The sequence below is a fragment of the Asterias amurensis genome, chromosome 10 (genome assembly GCF_032118995.1).
Source record: "Asterias amurensis chromosome 10, ASM3211899v1".
In the NCBI taxonomy this organism is placed as follows: Eukaryota; Metazoa; Echinodermata; class Asteroidea; order Forcipulatida; family Asteriidae; genus Asterias; species Asterias amurensis.
The window spans coordinates 12,109,560-12,128,752 of NC_092657.1; the positions used below are offsets into that span (position 1 = coordinate 12,109,560).

Sequence of the window (19,193 nt, forward strand, 5' to 3'; positions counted from 1 at the left end):
GTGTCCAGGATGAGTTTCGTTGGATGAGTACGTGATTATAGAAATGCAATACTGTTTTTGTTCTAATCTAATGTTCACACACACAACAAATTAGACAATAAAGTATGTCAAGTTTGTTAAACCTTCTTCAAAAAGTACTTTCTTAAACGCTCTGATAAGAACATATGTTTGAGTAAGCAGTTCATGTTGCATACTTTATCCTTAACTACACATTTGTGTTGTACTGGGCCTAATTTCATGGCTCTGCTTACCGCCGAATTCTGCTCTCACGATCGCAATTCCCCGGTGACGTGCAAGCGCCGAATTTCTGCGCTAGCCTTGTAAACGTAGAATGTCTAGTAACGCGGAGTACGCACGCGCAGAAGCCAAAGTTCGCCGCTAACCCGTGAAATACGCTTGCCGTAAGCACAGAATTCGCTGCTTCCGTAAGTGCCGATTCTGTGCTAAGGTAAGTAAAGCCATACAATTTGACTTTGACCTTTTTTTCCTTTTCTAAAGTTGTTCTTGTTGCATTGGACCATAATCATACATTTGTGGTAAACAACTGTATACAAAATTGTACAGTGCAAGTATAAACTAAACCATTTTGTAAAGTATTTTCAAACTTGTGCACATTCAAAAAACATTTAGTCAAAGTCTTCTTTCGCCCGTTAACATGTAAAGCTTTCTACTACTATGATTTGTAAACTGTGTGATCTTATTTTAAATTAGTTGACATTGTGTTTTGTTTCCTACAAACAAAAAATGTCCATGCCCTTAAGTGCATACAGCCAAAACGCCCCCTCCCCTTCATTATTAATGGAGCCAAATAATTGAATTTTTTCAATGTGTTATCCTATTGAAAATGAGGGCGAATACAAATAAAAAAGGCCTTCCCCGAATCTCTCTCTCAGAAAAAACAAAATAATAATGAGAAGACGCCCCCTTGTGACTACTTTTTGATAGACTTAACAATTGTGTACTTTGCTTGGTTAAAAACAAAGTAATGCTTATAAGCATATAAAGGCGATGTGCCTTGAAATATAAATACGTTGTGTCCCATCTCCAGTCCCAGGTATGTTTATACGAACAATATTAATAAAATCAGACAATCCCTTCTGATTTCTTATAGGTTAGCTTTCAAATCCACGATGGATTTTCATCAACTGGTTTGTTGGTTGACTGCAATCACGTAGCATCGATTTACAAACAGTGTAATAACAAACAGTGTTTTAAATAATAAAAGCTTGTTCCTTGTCTGTTAAAAAAAAAAAATAAAAAAAAAAAAAAAAAAATTAACAAATCTCAGTCAACAAAATTGTGTTCACTTTTTAATGATCTTTTATTGGTTCCAATCATCCACATTTCAACACCTGTTCAAACAAACAGGTAGATATAAGACCATGTGAGTTACGCGCGTATCGAACACCTTTTGGGTGTTGTTACTACTTAGGCTCAATCAATTTAAAAGAGTAGCTCAATAACAATTGTTAGAATATAAATAATAACAACCCTCATTTCAATTGCATCGGCGAATTTTAAATACTGGTCAATGATCTGCCAATAATGAAGCTCCCATGCAAACATGTCAAATACAGCTAGTTTAAAACTCCTTATACTTATTAATGCCTATTTAGAGGAACATACCATTGTAATACCAACATTAGTTATAGTTTTCAGAGTGAAAGCCAGGGCCCAATTTCATAGAGCTGCTTAAGCACAAAATGTTGCTTAAGCCAACAAAAATCCTTGCTTAGTAAAATCAGATTACCTACCAAGACTCCACCCAATTGTTATGCTAAGTAAACAATAGCTAAATATCAGTAACAAGCAATGTATATGGCATGACATTTTGGCCAGTAACAAGTGTAAAACAAGCGACCTATTTTCGTGCTTAAGCAAAATTGTTGCTTAAGCAGCTCTATGAAATTGGCCCCTGGTCACACTGCCGCGATAAAGAAAACGATCACGATCATGACGCAAAGAGAACACATTCTATTGTTTGAAATTCTCCACGCATAATACGACCACGCTCATTTAAGCAATAGAGGGCGTGCATTTTTAATATTATCGTTTTTTTTTTCTCGTTCTCGAGGCCTGTGTGACCGGGTCTTAAGGGGCATTCATAAATATCCCGGACAGTTTTGCTATTCCTATTGGTGGAGAGCGCATCACGTGAGTGTGTATAAACCTTTGTTTATGACCAGCAAAAAGTGTTGAAACATGGGCGTGACACGCAAGCTTGCACCTGTTCTTATAAGACAATTTATTCATTCATATTGGTCGAGAGCAACTGCTGAAACAGTTGTGCCACATCACGCGATACGCGCGACCCGCACATCATTCCCTTACAAGGAGTTGTTTACCCGAGGGCGGCGGAAAGCTTTACCATTTCATAGCTGAAGGGGTGTTGTGTTGAAAGAAATCATTGAACACTTATATTTTTTGCATTTATTTTACTTTTTGACAAAAAAGTGTTGATGTTTTTGACCGACAAGGTATTGATGAATGTGAATCAAAGTGTGTTGAATCGGTTTCCAACTAGTGGTTTAAACCCGCCGAGGCCTGGTTCTTGATAATTTACCTCGACTTCGTCTCGTTAAATTATCAAGAACCAGGCCTCGTTGGGATTAAACCACTAGTTGAAAACCTCTTCACCACACATTGATTCCCTTATTTATGAGCGGTTTTTAAGTTGCCTTTCAACAAATGCTTTTTTGCTACTCATTGTACGCATCACAAACATTTTTGGGGCACATAGTTTGCCTCATCACAGCAACAATGTCTGATCATTCAATAATAAAGGCATCTAAGTTTGTTATCATAAATTTAGGTTCAAAGCTCTAAACTGTTCGGCAACGACGTTTCGTATTGCCTTAGTTCCGATCGTTCTGAACAAGGCCGTAAATGAGTATTCAGTAAACGATTGTATTCATTCAAAAAAGTGATTTTTGTTTTCTAATGCTAACAACAAAATACTGAAGAGTAAAATAATGAATTGAAAAAAATAAGGAACCTTCGTCACAGTTTCCTTTCTTAAACTTTCCCACAACAATGAAATGTTGAAAGTAGCAGTTTGCAAATTTGATATATCCCATCAATTTTAAATCGCAATCTGAGTAGTCCAGAAACAAGTCTTTTTGCGTACTGATCTTTGCAATCATTTATTCTGATCATTTTGTTTCCTTGAATAAGTACATGCTTAAAGTCACCCAATGTTTTTTTTTTGTTTTTTTGTATCTAAGAGTCCCACACACACATTGATAACATGAATACAGTTAATTATTTGAAAAGTGTGAAATAATTAAATGAAATAAATAAGAAAGGAACCTCATTCAAAGTGTACTTTATTCGATTACACTCAGACAACAACCACAGTCTACAGGAGCAGTTTGCAATGTTACAATATCTGATACATCACATTTAAACCACATATTTGAGTAGAGTTCCATAAGTAATGTTTGCTGTTGTACTGATCTTTTCATTAATTTATTCTTATTTGTGTTTGTTTCCTTGATGACTAAATTGTTATAGTCAAGACATTTGAAGTCCCTTCTTAAACATGTAAAAGTATTTCTGCCAAGCGATGTTGTTGCTGTAGTAATATTTTTTGCAATAATTTCTTCTGAATAATTTTTATTTATTTTATTTATTTTTTTCATTTGATGAGTATGTACTTATCTTTACCAACTAGACTACCGAGTTTCCCCGGTATCTAGAGGCAGTTCGATTCACAATGTTTTGACAGCGGGTACCTCAACGATAGGTCTAGTTTGTAAGAGACTGCTCTAGATTTACAAGGGTAGTGCGCTCGAATCCCAACCGAGTAATATGCCTGTGATATTTTTTTTTCTTCACAGGACTCGTGGGAGTATAGTTTACAGTGCTTACACACAACGGTGAATTGGTAAAAACCAAAATTAATAATGATAATAGTCATTCGAGCATCTGTTCTAACCTAACGTCAACACAGAAAACAAAATATATATCAACTACTGGTTACTACCAAAACACTAGGTAATACCATTTAATTTTGAACAATAGTAAAAACTATCGTCAAATAGGTTTCCTCGTGAAGCAATTGTCAACAATTCAAGTCATTTAAATGTATTGACTACAAATTTGTGTTGAAGTTGCATTGCATTGGAATTGAATTCGAGTTACGGGGAACTAACAATAAACAGTGAAGTTTCGGGAGCAACCATGTGCAAATCTCTTCCGTGTGAGTGTTGGCTTTGGAAAAAGCCGGTTTGGTATTGACCGTTCGAACAACGGTCGAATATGCTCGGTTGTAAATCACCAAAGCGCGACCTCTCACGGTACGATTAAGCCAACTTGAAGGGCTCGCTTGCACTATTGCAAATATAGCCTGAACATCTGACGTCACAATTTTGAGGCTCATGAATCACACCAGAGACCGGCCTTCAAGCCGGCGTATGGCTTCCGATATGACCTATACTAATTTCATTCCGATTTGAATACACACGTCCGACCGTGAACACAGCATGTCAGCTTTCCAAAAAAATATGTGTTTTGATTCGTCGTCAGAGGTGAACTTAGACCAATCAAAACAAACCAAACTACGTAGCCTTTAGTCTCTGCATGTATACAGTGATATCATTGTATCATATGGAATCATTGGATTTGAGTAGCATATATCTGTCTGTAACCTTGCGGATAAAGACACGGCGACAGTCTATCGCAAATCAGTCAAGTTGGGTATATCGTTAAGGGACGCGCTTAAACGATTTACAACTGAGCGTAGCAAGATTATCCACTAATAATCCAGGTCGTAATGGGTCATTTTCTAAATTTTAGGCCAACCCAACTATTCGAGAGCTTAACAACAACAAGTGTTGTAGAAGGTTGATCAGTTTGACAAATGTTGCAGAATTTGAGAGTGGAATATGAGATACAAAAACTAAAATCTAAACATCGAACATAAAAAGCATGCAGACAAAATTCAAGAAAATATGGATTATAATAAGGGTGCAAAAAAAAAACCACAACAATCTTAATTTGTTCCTCTCAATTAGGTCCGAATAATAATCAATGAATAGATCACAGCATCAATCTGTCCGCACACATGCACGTTGTACATATACCACTACTTTAAACTTACCGACTCCAAAAAAAAAAAAAAACAGTAAAGTTTTTTAGCAGCTTAGTCTACTTACCATTAAACCGACATAAGTGTGAGAAGAAAGCGAAGTGTAACCACATTTCGATGGCTCACTACTTATATATTGAATGTTTTTTAGTACACACAGGAAAACCAATTTAAAACTGAACTTGTAAAAGTTTAATGAACAAAAATAATTCGAAAATATTTAATTGAATTGTTAAATAAAGTGTTAGTCGTAGTCGTTTTCGGTTTGGAATTAATGTAACATTACTTGACGGCCTATTTGTTTTCAAGCAAGACAATGTTATGCCTGATGACAATACGCCTTGTTGAAACATTGCGGACATAATGCTACGGCAGTAAGTTTGGGTTAATGTGTGCGTATACATACAAACCAAACAGTACACTCCTATCACGTCCGCCATACCTCAAAAAAGCTTATTGCACACCACCAATAGCACAACAGGATGTTGCCCTTGAATTGATGCATGCAACCTTGCATTGGAACTTTGGACTTGCTGAAGTGTAGGCCTTCTTCATCGCATGTTGACGGTTAATTGTGTCTGTCGGCTATAAACATACAACATACGAAAGGTGATGAAATTATGTGACTACATGTATTAACAAAGCACTTCATTCATATGACATACACTGGACACTATTGGTAATAACTCAAAATAATTGATAGAATAAAAACTTACTTGGTAACAAGAAATTGGGAGCTGTTTATAGTAGAACATATAGTGAGACACGGCTCCCTCTGAAGTAACGTAGTTTTCGAGACTGAGGTAATTTTCCACTAAAATTGTTGAATTAAATTTTCGAGACATCGAACATCTAATGGCACACAATTTCATTTGACAATGGTATTTTGTTTTTTCTTTGTTATATCGTAACGACCATTTGAGTTGAAATTTTTACAGGTTTGTTATTATTTGAGATACACCAAGTGACAAGAATGTTCTTTCACAATTACAAAAGGTGTCCATTGTCTTTAAAACCATTGAACCCTTTCGGTAAACAGTGTTGTCCAAGGCCCACACTTTGTGTACCACAACTTCTATTTCAAATAACAAACCTGTGAAAATTAAGGCTCAATCGGTCATCGGAGTCGGGAGAAAACAACGAAAAAACCCGCCCTTGTTTCCGCGCGTTTCGCCGTGTCATTAAAAGGTGTTTAAAATAAATCCGTAATTTTCATTAACGAGAATTTATATTGTTTTGCTGTTTTCTCAAAAAGTGAAGCATTTCATGGAACAATATTTCAAGAGAAGTCTTGTACCATTGCCTTTTGTAAACCCTGTAAGTTATTTGTAAATCTGTGAACTGTTATTTTTTTTTTTCTGAACCGAAAGGGTCCCATGGCTTTAAACAGCCGATTTGCTTTATGGGTAAAACAAAACATCAGCATGACATAGTAATAACTAGACATGAAGTGTGTGCTTGTTTACAAACAGTATTTGTTTGGTGTAGACAGCTCCGAGGTTAGCACAACTGATGTTTGACACACAATGAATGGTGGCTTTAAAATAGTTGGCAGGTTGAAAAAAACGAGACATTGGGGACTTTGGAAACACAAGGCATTCTTATGATTTCATAACGTTTCGGTTTGTTTTGCCTACACAGTTGGTGTTTCTCAACATATTCATAAAATAACAAACCTGTGAAAATTTGAGCTCAGTCGGTCATCGTAGCTGCGAGAATATAACGAAAGAAAAAATTACCCTTGTCACACGAAGTTGTGTGCGTTTAGTTGGTTGATTTCGACCTCAAGTTGACCTCAAGTTCTAAATATGAGGTATTTAAATCAAATTCGTGGAAAATTACCTCTTTCTCGAAAACTATGGCACTTCAGATGGAGCTGTTTCTCACAATGTTTTATACTATCAACCTCTCCCCATTACTCATCACCAAGTAAGGTTTTATGCCAACAATTATTTTGAGTTATTACCAATAGAGTCCACTGCCTTTCATATTGTTTGCAATATCAACAGATACACTAATAGTTGCTAACAAACTAAAGTGAACATTTTACCATTTTGATTTTGGACCCCAGTTTAAATCAACGGACGAAACCTTGCATAGTGCGAATTGGTTGTTCAGACGGTCCGTGAGTGTTTGTGGTTTATATATCGTTTGCTTACTGCCGCGCCACACCCCCTGCCTTCAGCAGTTATAGTGGCTCCCGATCAAAGAGAGAATAACTTGCCCAGTTGTAGTTACTGTGTTTAAGTGTCTTTTTAGGAACAGCACCAGGCTATCGTCAAGTTTGCGATCAGCTTCTGACACCACACGCCTAACCGAACACTTAACCATCAGAACACCTTTATTGCTCCGCGAATATGGAACAACTTTTAGTGTAACTCTTTGCCATTGTTCAAACAAAATCTCAAAACTCACTAGTTACTGTGTTTAAGTGTCTTTTTAGGAACAGCACCAGGCTACCGTCAAGTTTGCGATCAGCTTCTGACACCACACGCCTAACCGAACACTTAACCATCAGAACACCTTTATTGCTCTGCGAATATGGAACAACTTTTAGTGTAACTCTTTGCCATTGTTCAAACAAAATCTCAAAACTCACTTGAATCAGATGTATTTGTTGTATTTATAGTTCCATTGGTCTTGCTCTTTTCAGCGATTTGAGCTTGATGTAAAAGTGCTTTATACATATGTCAGTTATCTGTATGTATTTATGTTTGTATCAATCTAAACCCGACATAACTTAATAACTCACTTCTTTCTCGAAAACTATGCAGTTCAGAGGGAGCCATTTCTCACAATGTTTTATACTATCAAACTATCCCTATTACTCGTCATCAATAAAGGTTTTATGCCAATAATTATTTCGAGTAATTACCAGCAGTGTTCACTGCCTTTAACGGTTATTTCAAAGGAAACAAAATATTATCTTTAGACATCTCTGAGGTAGCATTTCCATTTGAGTAAAGTTTGTAAAGCCCTTTCATATGATTACATTGTCAAACTAATAGCTTATGTGGTTGAGGACTGTTAATATTATTATTATTATTATTATTATTTTTTTTTTATATTGACGAATGTGGAACAGACTAACCGAGGGGCAAGTGTATGTTGCAATACGCCTTTTTGTTTTTAATATTGACGAATGTGCAAGAGACTATTTAACGATGGTAAAGTGGATGTTGCATTACTCCTTTTAGTTTTTAATTAAATACTTACGAATGTGGTAGAGACTATCTACCCGAATGAGAATTGTAAGTTGCATTACGCCTTGAACACAGGCTATACACGAAGTTTCATAGCGCACTGAATTGTGACTCTGTACTGCAACACGTTTCCTTGGTTCGGACGAGTTGGTCTTTAAAAAGTGTTTGAAACCGTTTGTTATAAAGATAAATATCAAAAGTAAAATATAATGATCCACAAAAGTATCACTCAACCTTGGGTGGTTTTCCTTTTACCTAGTCGACTCGTTCGCCCATTTCTGGTAATCAAATTCCCATAAATGGCCGACCGTGTTAGTTCGAAAAGTAAAAGGAAAACCACGCAATTTCGAGGCAAATGTGGATCATTGTACTTTTAGAATATATGCATTTTATAACAAACGGTTACGAACCCTTTTTTAAGACCAACTCGACCGATCCAAGGCAGTTGATATTCCACCATTTTAAAAGGGTATACGTACTTGTTCCAGGAAAAAAAAAGTATGTCTACAGATTTATATTAAACTTACACAGTTTGAAGATAATGACAGAAGAAAGCTTCACTGTAAATATTATTTGCTGAGGTGCTGTATTTTTTGAGAAATGAGTAATATGTAATGAACTTAATTTTCGTCTCAGTGATCATGAGACGAACATTAATGTAGCTTGTACAAACGTATCTTCATGATATGGTTTACCTCATTTCTTACAAACTACAGCACCTCAGCGTGTACAATTTTCAGGGAAGCTTTCTACTATCAATGTCCTCAAACGGTGTAAGTTTAATGTAAATCTGTGGACATTGTCATTTGTGTTACAAAAAAGTACCCAAATCCTTCAAGTATAATGTCCAGTGATGCACAATACATGTTGACATCATGTACACATTATGTTGAATGTGAATTGACTCACCAGTCACTGTCAAGGTAGTAGTGTCCTCACCACTCTTCCTTTCGGCACCTTTATCAAAAACCACATGGCAGCTGAACACTGCGTTGTTTTGAGACCTATCCAATGAAGCAATGGTGAAATAACTCTCGGTGCAGGTCCTCGTTATGGTACAGTCACCTGACGATGCACAGTAGTTTGCGTAGTTTGGAGTTGCTGCACCATTAAAGTAGTCTGCTACTAGGACCCCATCTTTTTTCCACTCCAGGTTCAAAAATTCGAACGTTGCATCGTTTACACAAAAATTGCACCTCAGTGTTGCTGTATGTAGTCTAGGATCATCGTGATACGACGGCTCCATGCTTACCGTCACTGGTGGACCTAACGAAACATTCAACAATAATCAAGGATATTAAGACAAATATTAAGAATTAAGAGACTAACAAAGAGTATCACTGTCAAAACATGACATTTGTCTGTCCCGTGTATAAGAAGAAGACATACTAGTAAAGGCAAATACACCAATAGACAACACACATACCATAACGAATATACAGATATAAACGAGTAAGGGCTTGCAATTTAAAAATACAACATATAGAAAGCAACACTATTTATCTCGACCTTGTACTATAGGTTTTTGTCTGTGTAACAAATGTTACTACTACGACGGTGCCTCTAAAGAGGTACAGTTTGAACGAGGTGTTGTTGGGGATTGGGGTGAGTAAATTGAAATGAATAAGAAATAGAAAACAAATAAACAGATAAAGCCCGTTCATATGAACAAGTTGTCAAAATAGCGAACATTTTACGATTATGTACATCCCTCCAGCCAAAGATAAGCATTATCATGAAGACGAGCAGATTATACTGCTCGAAACGTCGAGACCAAACCGGCTCTTTTCAGAGCTAACACTCTCTAGATTATACACGTGGTTGTACCCGCAAGTTTATTATTCATACCCATGTAGAGTTACTCTTACAAACTGTAAGCAATGTAGAACGTGAATTTACTCACCATTGACTACCAACGTTGTGGTGGCTTTAGCAGCATCCCTTTCAGCACCTTTATCAAAGCTCACGTGGCAGCTGTACGATGCGTTGTTTTCAGTCATACCCACAGTTGAAATGGTGAAATAACTCTCACTGTTGGTTCTCGTTATAGTACAGTTACCCGACGATTGGCAGTAGTTTGCGTAATTTGGATCTACTGCACGATTATAGAAGTCTGCTAATAGGACGCCATCTTGTCTCCACTCCAGGCTGAAAAAGGCGTACGTTGAATCAGAATAACTGAAACTACACATCAGTGTTGCTGAGTTTGTTGCAGCATCACTGCAGTACAAAGGCTTCATGCTCACCGTAACTCGATTGTTAAACGAAACTAAAAAGACAAAGAAATTATGTCTACTTTGTAACATAAGGATAATACAAAATCGAGATAGAAAAAATATAAACAAGAGTGGGCTTGTAAAAAACAAAATGGAAAGGTATCAAAATTATCTCAACCATCTTTTGTAGGTGTTTCCATTCATGTTCAAACGAGCAGCCAATTTAACCTCTTTGTTAGTTTACTTATCTCAGGAAATTGAATACTACGGAAATGTATAACTCTCTTTCGTTGTTTGGCCAGTTAAATGTATTGTAGTGGAAATGCATGTGACGGACATGTGACTGTTTAGTGTAGTCAATGTGTTTGCTGCGTGGCTGGGCGATCGATGCAAGTGGGTGGAGCCTAGCGCTTGCAGTGATCCAGGCTGGCAGGGTGCGCGTGCGCAGTTAGCGATCTGGGACCGCATGTGTAGAGGCATGGCACCGGGCGTATTTTTTTTCCCTAGGACGAACGTGGGCAATTTACATAAATGGGCGTAGTAAACTATACATTTTCCCGTGCACGTGCGTACTTCGACGTAATAATACATTTAGTTGTGGAAATACACTCACACATATCAAACATGTACACATACACGCATACATGGACACATCTTACACGTACCATGTAAAACTGCGTATTTTGTATAACTACCTTTTGTTCATAAAAGTGCGTCGCGCTTGCTTTCATTGCCAAGTCTTGATTGGCCAATAAAGTACGTTTGGATATGGTTGGGAGGGGGAGGGAGGGCAATTATGAAAATAGACTGACGTTCTTAATGAACGGTTGTGGTCGCTAATGTTTTTTGATGAAATTTAATAGTACACTGCATATTACAAACAGCTCACTTATGCATCTGGAGCACATAAAATTATGCAACAAAAATAAAGGTTTGTTATCTTATGCATGTTGGGATACATCAAATGAAAATACTGGTCTTCGACAATAATTACCAAATCAAGTGGAACTACTGGTCTTCGACAATAATTACCAAATGTGCCCAGTTTAAAAATAGACCATGGATAGTATATCTCCATGATTAGACCATGGAGAAAGAAATAGGAGGTACACTGGTTAACCACAACCCGTACACCATTGTGAGAAGCGATAGTAGAAGAAAGGCAGGTTGTGTGGTCCACCACAACTATTTTCATTCCACATACCACCACCAAGGTTCCTTGCGGTCATCATTAAAGTTCGTGCATGCAAAAGAGTGTTTTTCTGGCAAAAACACGCCCCTTTCATGTTAATTGCCCACGTTCGTCCTAGAAAAAAAATACGCAACCGGGGGCTAGCGTGTAGAGGGCAGTAACGAGTCAGGTGTGTGTAGCGGAAGACCTCCAAACAGGAGGTGCTGTGTAAATAGTTCGTGGATGGAGCGGGAGAGATCGTAAGTTATCTGTACAAAGTGTATATATTAGTTTGTTCATTCTTGCATATTGTGTTTATCTTTTCATTTTATGTGATAGGACAGGGGTCTTATATCCGAGTTTATTCTTGCATTTTATGTGATAGGCCAGCGGTCTTATACCAGTTTATCTGTGTATGTTAATGTGATAGGCCAGGGGTCTACGGAATTGTTATTGCAAAAGTTGTTGAGTATTTCTGGGTGTATTTTCATGTAATTGTCTTTATGTGACACGCTAGTTGAGTGTATAGTTTCCAGTCACAAATGCTTTGGCTTGTGACAAGGTAAAGAACACCTTCTAGTAGTGTAAAAATTAAGTTAGGCTGTGATTGTGTTTATGTGACACGCTAGTGGAGTGTATAGTTTCCGGTCGCAAATGATTTGGCTTGTGACCAGGTAAAGAACACCTTCTGGTAGTGTGGGAATTAAGCTGGGTTTTCGTAGTTATGGTATTGCACTAGGAACGTGTAAAGGCACACTGTAAAAGCTTTTGGCTTGCAGTAAGTGTGAACACAGTTCGGGAAGTGTGATTTGGTGTGGTTATTTTCTGGTATTTGTTGTTTTCTTGCATTAGTTATTGTACCCGATAATTAGTGTTCCGTAGGCATTGGAGACCTATCTGGAGGACACACTGTAAGCAGTTGCACAAATATAAGGGTTACAGATATATAAAGTAAAAGTAAAGGGAGGATTACAGGGTTACAAATACATGAAGTAAAAGTAAAGAGAGGGTTACATGATTACAAAGTAAGTGTCATCAGGTTACAAAGTAAGTGTCATCAGGTTACAAAGTAAGCGTCATCGGGTTACACGGTTACACAAAAGGGGACGAGTACAGTTTTGCAAAGCAAGGGGGTTACTTTGAATATAGCAGAAGGTTACTTGGGGTTACTTTGGATGTTGCAAAGTTGCTGTTATGTGAGGAACTGTTGACTACAATCCAGTCAATTATTTACTAAGACCACTGCTTTGAGTAGTCAACAACGTGGTTTAAAGCAATTGGACACTTTCGGAACACACACAAAAATAAATATTACAAATAACTTACAGGGTTTACGGAAGGTAATGGGAAAGACTTCTCTTGAAAAATTATTAATGCATGAAATGTTTTACTTTTTGATACAAAATTAAAACAATAATTTTTCTTGATATCGAGAATTACGGATTTATTGTAAACACATGTCATGACACAGCGAAACGTGCGGACACAAAGGTGGGTTTTACCGTTTTTTTCCTCCCGGCTCCGATGACCAATTGAGCCTAGATGTCCACAGGTTTGTTATTTTATATAAACGTTGTGATACACGAAGTGTGGGACTTGGACAATACTGTTTACCGAATGTGCCCGATAGCTTTACTGACACTGGACACCTTTGGACATTTTCAAAGACAAGTCTTCCCACTTTGATGTATCTATACAACGAGCAATGGAGAGTTGTATCATATATAAACGGGTCCATCTTTGGTAACGTGGCTTGTGAGAAAGAAGTAAATTCTCACTATTTTTTTTAAGTTTAATTATAGGCCTAGTTCGTATACACCAATTTAGGTCAAGCTTTCACAGGTTTGTATTTTTATGCATATCTTGAGATACACAGTGAAAGGACTGGTCCTTAAAGCCATTGGACACTTTCGGTATACAGTATTGTCCAAAGTATCACAACTTATATATAAAATAACAAACCTGTGAAAATGTAGGCCCAATCGGTCATCGGAGTTGGGAGAAATCAACGAAAAAAACACACTTGTTTCCGCACGTTTCGCTTTGTCATGACATGTGTTTACTATAATCCGTAATTCTCGTTGTCACCATTGATAATTGTTTTAATGTTTTCTCAAAAAGTAAAGCATTTCATGGAATAATATTTCAAGAGAAGTCTTTTCAATTACCTTCTGTAAACCATGTAAATTATTTGTAAATCTGTGAACTTTTTTGTTTTTCTGTATCGAAAGTGTATAATGGTTTTAAGACATATAAATGGGTAACTTTTGTTGGTAATCTATGCCAATATGACTGGTGCGCCAACATATTGATGGTTTTGGAATAGACAACACAACCAACAACAACAACAACAACAACAACAACAACAACAACAACAACAACAACAACAACAACAACAACAACAACAACAACAACAACAACAACAACAAACTAGAAACAACTTTAACCACGTCCCATTCAAATACACTACAATATAATTACAGAACAATCTACTCCGCGGTAGTAGAATTAAGCAAGACAGTTCTCCAAGAGCAAAATCTACCTTGCATGTAGATACACACATGGTGTTACTGCAAACCAAATATATATTGATACCATGCAATGCCTCAAATCCTATATAAATATAAATATCGTCCACGAGTTTTGTTTAGGGGGAATGAAGTCAAAACAGAAGCATCGGAGAGAAGGAAAAAACGTGTGTCCTCTGCTGTTAAAGACACTGGACACTGTTGGTAATTGTCCACTGAACAAAACATCATTGTCACACGAAGTTGTGTGCTTTCAGATGCTTGATCGAAATCAAATTCATGGAAAATAACTTCATTCTCGAAAACTACATAATATATTCAGAAGGAGCCGTTTTGCACACTGTTTTATAATAAATACCTCATATAGAGAATCCTCTTATCTGATTGGTTAAAAATGGAGTCATGGAAATAGCTATGCCCCCTTTTTCTACCAAGATGACGTCATATTGACTACTCCCGCTCTAAAAAATAACGCAACTTTGATACGCAGTATGTACGACTAGCGTCCCGTGTCACGGCGCGACCTTTCTTCGCAGACGACATTTCACCGTATAGTCAGAGTGTTGTTGATTCGAAGAAATATTGACTGCTTAGTAATCGGGGAACAGTTACAGTTATAGGCCCTCGGTGATGTCAAAATCATGGCTATGGTTTTGACATCACCTTGAGCCTATAATTTTAACTGCTCCCTTCATAGCAGTCAATATTTCCATTATATGAATCTCTCCCTTACTCGTTACCAGTTAAGGTGTTATGCTCACAATGATGTCGAGTATTTACCAATAGTGTCCACTGCTGTTAAATCAAGTGAAGTCAATAAACAGTTGCCTAGGTCTAAAGTGTATGTTTATTTGTATTTCAGTAGTCGTACTTTTTTTTTTCATGTGATAGATCAAACAGCTGGCATATGCTAGTTGATTGGTTTGTACTATGACGATCCGCAATAATGAAACGAAATTAATGCCGAAATTCAGAATTTGGAACGCAATAACGACAGAACAGGCAAAACATAGGGAAACTAAGTTAAAACAATATCGGCTGCTCATTTGCCGAAATTGGCAGAGATAACCTAAAATAAACATCACGTTTATAAAGCAGGTTCACAATTAACCACGATTTTTAATATTTTGCCCTCTTGGGTAATGTATAGCAACTTTTCTTGAAGATGTTTTCAAAATGTTGAAACAATGTTTATTTGTTTCACTAACATATTTTGGGGAGAACAAAGTCAATATCGGGTGCACAAACTTAGCCAAACAGGGGAAGGACTAGATTTGTTTATCTTTCGGTGCTAAAATCAGTTGGAAAAGTTTAAGTGTGATATATTTATTTGTCCTTTGCTGCTTAAAGGCAGTGGACACTATTGGTATTTGTCAAAGACTATCCTTCACATCTCAACATATGCATAAAATAACAAACCTCTGAAAATTTGAGCTCAATCTGTCGTCGAACTTGCGAGATAATAATGCAAGAAAAAAACACCATTGTCACATGAAGGTGTGTGCGTTGAGATGGTTGGTTTCGAGACCTCAAGTTCTAAATCTGAGGTCTCGAAATCAAATTCGTGGAAAATTACTTCTTTCTCAAAAACGATGGCACTTCAGAGGGTGCCGTTTCTCACAATGTTTTATACCATCAACCTCTCCACATTACTCGTCACCAAGAAAGGTTTTATGCTAATAATTATTTTGAGTAATTACCAATAGTGTCCACGCCTTTAAAACCAACCGAAAAGGAGGACGGGTAGATTTGTTTATCCCTTGAAACTCAAATACGACAAAACGTTGTTGCTTCAAAATCCTGTTCCCAGAACAACTTTTAGACAATAATGACACATTTTAAGCTGTTAAAAATTAATAACCAATTAAAAAACAATGCAAATTTAACCCGTTTTTTTTTCATGTGAGCCGTTGGTACAATAATATAAACAAATAGTGTACAACATTCCACTGTTAATATGTCGCTGTTTGTACTTAAATTGTTCCCGTTCAGTTACTTTTTTTTCCTGTCGCATATAATTTATTAGTCCCTTTTTGTTTGTTTTCATTGCCCATATTGTTTCCCATCCCGTTATTTGTTTCCGTCCTGATCATTATTTGTTCATCCTGTTTTTCCCATTTTGCATTATTTGTCAGTCAAATAATTTTGTTATTTTAAGTATCGCAACAGTTAAGTAAAATGTGCCGTTCCCCAGTACCCCTGCCCCTTTCCTATCTCCGCCCCACGTGCTTTTATGCATGCCACTGTTATCCATGATCCCGTGCCGTAGCAACAGTTAAGTAAAATGCCGTTCCCCCTCCCCTGCCTCTCCCCGTCCCACGTGCTTTTATGCCTGCCTCCGTTCTCCATGATCCCGTGCCATAGCAACAGTCAAGTAAAAGTTGCCAATCCCTCGTCCCCCTGCCCTTTCCCTATCCCCGTCCCACGTGCTCTAATGCCCGCCTCCGTTCTCCATGATCCCGTGCCAAAGCAAAAGTTAAGTAAAAGGTACCGTTTCCCGTCCCTGCCCCTTCAGCTTCCCGTCCCATGTGCTATTAAGTGCATGCCACAAGAGCACTTTGGTAGCACGTGAGTATTTTTTTGGATTTGTCTTGCCATCAACAAAAATAATATTAGAACATTTAAATATTACTGTATTTTCTTCACACACACAGACACGATTCGGATATTTAAAAAGAGATAGTTGTTGTATTTTCCGAAAGACTTAAATACATAAATGCAATAAATGAAATTACACTATCATACTTATCATGCTGACATGGTGTTTAAAAATACTATTCGCAAGTTTCGCGCGATACTTTTCTAAAATAGTCTCAACTAAGAATCAAACTGTTTAGAAAATATCATTTTCAAACACAACTTTTTCTTACTTTATTCATAACAGCTAACGGGGTATATTTTGCAGACACTCAACATGCACATTGACAGTTTTACGGTGGCACAGATAGTCATAAACAAATGAAATAAACCAGATTCACTGACACTTAATCGAGATTCATTTGTTGGAACCGAAAACTTACATTTTAGTACTGTACAAAAAAGTGCAGTATAAACTTAGAAAGGTTAATTAAAATAATTTAATCTTCATTCACCATTTAATAAATAAAATTATATAACACCCAAGCAGATCCTTGCCATTTGATTGGAGGATTGTCCGTCGCGTGATAGCAAATAACAGTACCATTGCACGCTGAGTAACAATGGTACTTTTCGGATGGAACAAAAAAGCTGAGTAAAAACATCACTGCGTGCACGTGTCTTTAGTAACGCAGCAGTGTTATACTGCAAGGCATAATATAGTAAAATTACTAGCATTCGGCTTCTACAATTAAACATTACACTCATAACATTCATTATGTGTATAATATCTACAAATAATAACACAATAATTCATTCACACTCACTAGAAAGTGATTTTGTTAAAACAATGGAAACCCAAACTTACACGTTATAACAGGCACAAACAATGCCGCATACAGGTACAACATCGTCGTTTTTCGGTACAGTGGTGCCATTGCCTTGAAGTCGTTGCAAAGAGGTACCAGGTTAGTTATAATAATAAATTGGACACTATACTTTTCAAAGTTGTCAAAAGTGTGTAGCTATAACTACGGCATCAGAGTCACAATGAAGAGAAATGCGAAAGTGTAGCTAGTATTTATACGGTGAGCCTGTTTGTTTTTTCCAAGGGAAGATGGGGCCACTTAGCATACAATGGGCATGTTTACGAGCTTGTCAACGAGCCGGACGCAACCTAGACTTGGCCCCTGGATTTACCCGCATAAAAGACAGGTACTTGCTATTTCAATCCAGTGATTCCATTGGATACTTCACAGTGACTAAAATGCAGTGACATCACGGACCAATCAAAACACATATATGAAAAGCTTACTTTCGATCATCTGCATGCTGTGAAAACGTGTGCATTTTGACTGCAGCGTATCAATGTGGTGTCATCTGACACCTGTGCAGGACTACCAAGGGACAGCTGTTCATTGGCTCTAACGTGTTCGACCGGCTGGCGTACGTCAACGTCAACAACTTGACTACTTTTTAATCGTACGCGATTTTAGCCTGGTTCTGAAATCTTTTACCGAGAAGAAGTCTTGGTAAATTATCAAGAACCAGGCCTCGGCGGGTTTAAACAAGTATGTGAAAACCAATTCAACACACTTTGATTCACATTAATAAATACATTTCCGGTCAAAAAACATCAACACTTTTTGTCAAAAAGTAAAATAAATGCAACAATTATAATTGTTCAATGATTTATTTCAACACAACACCCCTCCAGCTATGAAATGTTAAGGCCCTCGGGTAAACAACTCCTTATAAGGAGATTGTTATGCGCTTTGCGCGTACCGCGTGATGTTGCACAACTGTTCCGGCCGTTGCTGTCGACCAATAGGAATGAAGAATCTGTATTATAAGCACAGGTGCAAGCTCGCTTGTCACGCCCATGTTTCATAACCTTTTACTGTTCATTATCAAACGTTTAAACACCCTACGTGACGCGCTTTCCACCAATATGAATAGCGAAACTGTCTTAGGTAATTATGGATTTATATTTAAATTGTATAACGACCCCTTTTGATTACGTTTCAGGTACAGACTCCTTAGGCATTAAATACTAATGTTGAACAATTGTGACCCCTTGTTGACATCTACTTCCGGGTTTGACCATATTCAAAGAAATTCACAATCGATTTTCAAACTTGTTTTCAGTTATAGCCTAACAACAACTACAGCATTGGGACAATGCTTGCATGTACCGGCGTAAATCCAGCAGCATCGATCTGATACCGTTAAGTTTGATGATGATAATGATCCAGTACTGGTTTTGTAGCAGTGCACCATTTCGGCAAAACGGCATCTCAGAAAACCTTTTCTGGGCCAATCATGCCAATACTGGTTTTGGTAAAATGGTAATTAAAATACTGTCTAACTACTAAACCGACTTGATATTCAAATCGGAATTACATGCAA

At 37.3% G+C, this 19,193-nt stretch overlaps 1 protein-coding gene across 1 annotated transcript; it reads right to left on the minus strand.

Moving 5' to 3' along the window:
• Positions 1–1,333: 1,333 nt before the first annotated feature.
• On the minus strand, positions 1,334–17,816 carry LOC139942593 (uncharacterized). The gene is made up of 4 exons (XM_071939450.1): positions 17,653–17,816; positions 10,196–10,561; positions 9,202–9,558; positions 1,334–5,674 (listed from the first exon to the last, which is right to left on the minus strand). Exons 1-4 carry the CDS (start codon positions 17,720–17,722, stop codon positions 5,658–5,660), a joined length of 810 nt encoding a protein of 269 aa, XP_071795551.1. The 5' UTR covers positions 17,723–17,816; the 3' UTR covers positions 1,334–5,657.
• Positions 17,817–19,193: the final 1,377 nt, after the last annotated feature.